Source organism: Ooceraea biroi, chromosome 2, assembly GCF_003672135.1.
Source record: "Ooceraea biroi isolate clonal line C1 chromosome 2, Obir_v5.4, whole genome shotgun sequence".
Taxonomy (NCBI): Eukaryota; Metazoa; Arthropoda; class Insecta; order Hymenoptera; family Formicidae; genus Ooceraea; species Ooceraea biroi.
The window spans coordinates 11250286-11254144 of NC_039507.1; the positions used below are offsets into that span (position 1 = coordinate 11250286).

Genomic DNA, 3859 nt, shown 5'->3' on the forward strand with positions numbered 1-3859 from the left:
CTGGTGTTCGCAGCAAACACCGCCGTACATGAAGGCACCGGATACACCCCGGCCTTCTTGACCTATGGACAGGAGCTGCCGACCCCCGGAAGCGTACGACTGGAACACGAGGACGAGGACGAGGGGGAAGCCGAACCGCACCCCGACAGACAGCCCCGAGCTAAGCGGCTCGGACGTATGCGAGACGCATACCAAATAACCACCCTCCGGCAACAAGAGGCCACCGAGCGGCAGGGCCGTTATTACAACTTGCGACGCCGCGACTGGCGGCCGGAAGCCGGGGACGCGGTCATGAAGTGCGAGCATCCGCTATCCAACGCCGCAGAAAATTTCGCGGGTAAACTCGCGCCGAAATACACCGGCCCATATATGGTGCGAAGAATTGTATCGCCGGTTATCGTACAGCTTGAAGAAAACGGTCGGAATCTCGGGAATGTACACATCAAAGACCTCAAGAAGTACGGACAAGGGTAAACAAACCGCGATACCAGGGGCAAAACAAACCCCACGCGGCGCGAATGCCACGCGGCGCCGGCAGTACGTTGTCATGAGCCGACGAGAGCACGAGCAAGCACGGGCCGTGGCCAGTCAGGCCGTGCGTCCCGCTTATTCGCCACCAAAAGAGGCAACCAGCAGACCACCTATCAACCGGCCGTGGTACCCCCGGTCCCGGCAGGATAAGTTGTGCGCCGCTTTAGAAACGCCGCCACCACCGAGCCGGCCCGGAATGCGGTCAAGCAGACTGGACAGCGCGCAATCAGCCGCGCCGCCAGAACACCGGGCGCCCTTAACACCAGCCCAATTTCGAACCGAGATGGAGGCCCTGTTTGGGCAGTTCTCCGACTCCGACTTCGATATGGACCTCGGAGTAATCGAGGAGCCGAGACCACCTACCCCGTCGGCAAATCCGGCCGCAACGGGCACGACGCAGCCGCCACCGCCACCGACACAGCCGCTACCACCGCCGAACCGGGCACGACCGTCGACCCCGGCCTCAACATCATCAGCTATCCGAGGGCTCGCCAGCCCCCGGATCCCGTACGACGTCGCCGACCGCCTCCGACCGGAACAAAAGTACAGACACCGGGATCCGAAGACCGGGCAAACGTTCCTGCTACACCGCCGCCCGCAGGGAGAACTAATCTTCCGACCAGTCCGCCGGAGGGATTAAAGATCGTTTTTTTTCTTCTTCTTTTTCTCTCCTCATCATTATGTATATAATATTTTCTCTCTTTTCTTTTGCATTACATTATCTTTCGGATTTCATGTCGGGTTATTATTATTGTTTCGTTTATTAGTACTATCGTTCTGTGCTTTCTTTGTTGAACATACCCTGTATCATTAGTGTATATATATACGTTTAGCACACATTATTGGGTGCTTTCCAATTGCTTGACACAAACGTACACAGGAAGGCACAAAGTGTAGCGATGTGCACGATTCAATTGGAACAAACTGTGTACGATGTGTACCACAGTATCTATAGCGTGTCCCTGCCTTGGTATTTTTTAATTCATGGTAATAGAAAAGTGACTAGAAAGATAACATAACCAAACAAAGCGGTAGAAATCCAACTGTATGAGGTATGTGTAATTTGCGTATTAAAGAATTTTTGATTTATTTTGATTGTGCCAGAGAAAGAAACATCAATATGTATAATAATTGTTTAGAATTTTTATAGCAAAATCTACCTACTATTATTATATTATTTATATTATTTAATTTTTTCACAGATATAACATTAAAAATAAAATGTTACAACAAGAAGACAAAATAATCATAACGACTACGGCAGATTTGTCATCCAGTTCCGCTAATACCAGTAGTTCATGTTCTAGTCTGTTCGACAGTATTAGTGAGATAAACAATTCTTATTCAATTCTAAATGAATCTTCATCTTTCTCAAGCGAAGAAGCTGAAGATGATATACTGTTTTCATTATTTCAACTTCTCATGCAAGGAAAGAGACGCACCAAAATTCAAGGCTTCCTTGATACTGTCCATTTATATAGCGATACTCTATTCAAGGAGCACTTTAGATTACAGCGACGTACGGTATATCTTCAAATAGGTACATATATAAATATAGTGTGTATTATTTACATTTTTTAAAATGCATGTGTCATGTGCATGTGCATTCGTTTTTATATTTGCAGATATGCTGCAGCAGAGTGATTTTATCCCATCTCATTCTTTTGTATGCGTAAAATCTCTGCTGAGTGGAATTTTCTTATATTTCTTTGGTATGTCGCAAATATTGAGCCATTACGAACCTTGGGAGATAGATTTGATGTATTTATATCCTCGATTTTTCGTGTAATACGTCGTGTTGTGGAATGGCTGTTATCAAGACTGGACGAAGAAATAAAGTGGCCACAGGGAAATGATGTCATTCTCGTGACAGCTCAAAAATTTGAGGCAAAACGAGGTATTCAAAAATGTATCGGCGCAATTGACTGTACGCATATTGCAATTCGACAGCCTGTTGATCACCCTAGAGACTATTGCAATCAAAAAAGGTTTTTCTCTATCGTGTTACAAGGTGTTGTAAATGCAGATATGAAGTTCACGAATATTTACTATGGAGAACCAGGTTCGCTGCACGATGCGCGTGTTTTAAGAAGATCGTTACTTTATGATACTGCTCAAAATGAGATGGAAAGCATTTTCCCTAATGAAACATGTATAATAGGAGATTCAGCCTATCCATTGTTACCATGGCTTGTACCGCCATTTAGAGATAACGGACATTTAACCGTACAACAGTCTCAATTTAATTTCTTGCACTCTTCAACACGGATGTCAATAGAGAGAGCATTTGGTTATATGAAAGGACGTTTTCGTCGTTTGAAATTTTTAGAATTACTTGATATTCAATTCATTCCAAAATTAATAACAGCCATTTTTGTTATGCATAACATTGCGATAAAAGAAAATGATGAGAACGAATTCTTTTTTGCTGACAATGACTCTCTTGTAGATAATGGCGCGAATGACAATGAAATTATCAATTTACATGTTAATAGAAATAGGAATGCAATAAGAGACCGAAGAATGCAGATGTTCCGCGAGCTGTTTCCAGAATAGATATAAACGAGAGAAGAGTATGATAGTCGCGTGTATTTTTATAATTTTATATATTTTATATTTCTGTTTACCTTTTACTTAAATAAAACTAAGAACAAATAAACATTTGTATACTTTGATAAATATGGTATTTTTATTTATTTCTGCCACAGCCTTTACAAATATTATTTGTATTACTTATTCTCTATATTGTATCTCTATATAAAATTTAATATTTTGGTGTCTGAAGGAATTTATCTTTATTATCATTAAGAGTACGCTTAATAACTTACACTTCCACATCTTAATTACTTTATTATAAAAAGTGATATGGTAAACAAGTTTCAGTATCTATATTAATTTAAATATATAATGTTACTCTAACTTAGAATGTTTAAGAATATTTTTACTGTATTACTTCTGCGATATTATATCCCGCACAAGTCATATGAAATTGAGTCCCGGTTAAATCGACTGATGTTCTTATATTTTGTTAGCTTATGATCTGATTAACATGATATGTATGACATAATTTTATAAATGATTTATGCGGGGTACTTTGATTATATTTTATGAAACAAAAAATAAAAGTCTTCAGAGCAGACAAGAACAAAAACATACACGTACTCATTTTCAATGAAACAATGTTTTATAACATTAAATATACTTCTTATTTCTTAAATAATTATCACAATTTTTAAAAATAAAATGAAATAAGAACATCAATGTCGCATACTGTCAAATGGGATGAATCAAGATCACCCGAGGCGATCAAAACCGTCATTAAAGAATT

At 40.6% G+C, this 3859-nt stretch overlaps 1 protein-coding gene and 1 pseudogene across 1 annotated transcript; both read left to right on the plus strand.

The window, feature by feature from the left end:
* Nucleotides 1-547: 547 nt before the first annotated feature.
* Nucleotides 548-1171, plus strand: LOC113563665 (extensin-like). The gene has a single exon (XM_026975598.1). It carries the CDS (start codon nt 548-550, stop codon nt 1169-1171), a length of 624 nt encoding a protein of 207 aa, XP_026831399.1.
* A 581-nt stretch (nt 1172-1752) lies between these two features.
* LOC105287002 lies at nt 1753-3087 on the plus strand (annotated as a pseudogene).
* Nucleotides 3088-3859: the final 772 nt, after the last annotated feature.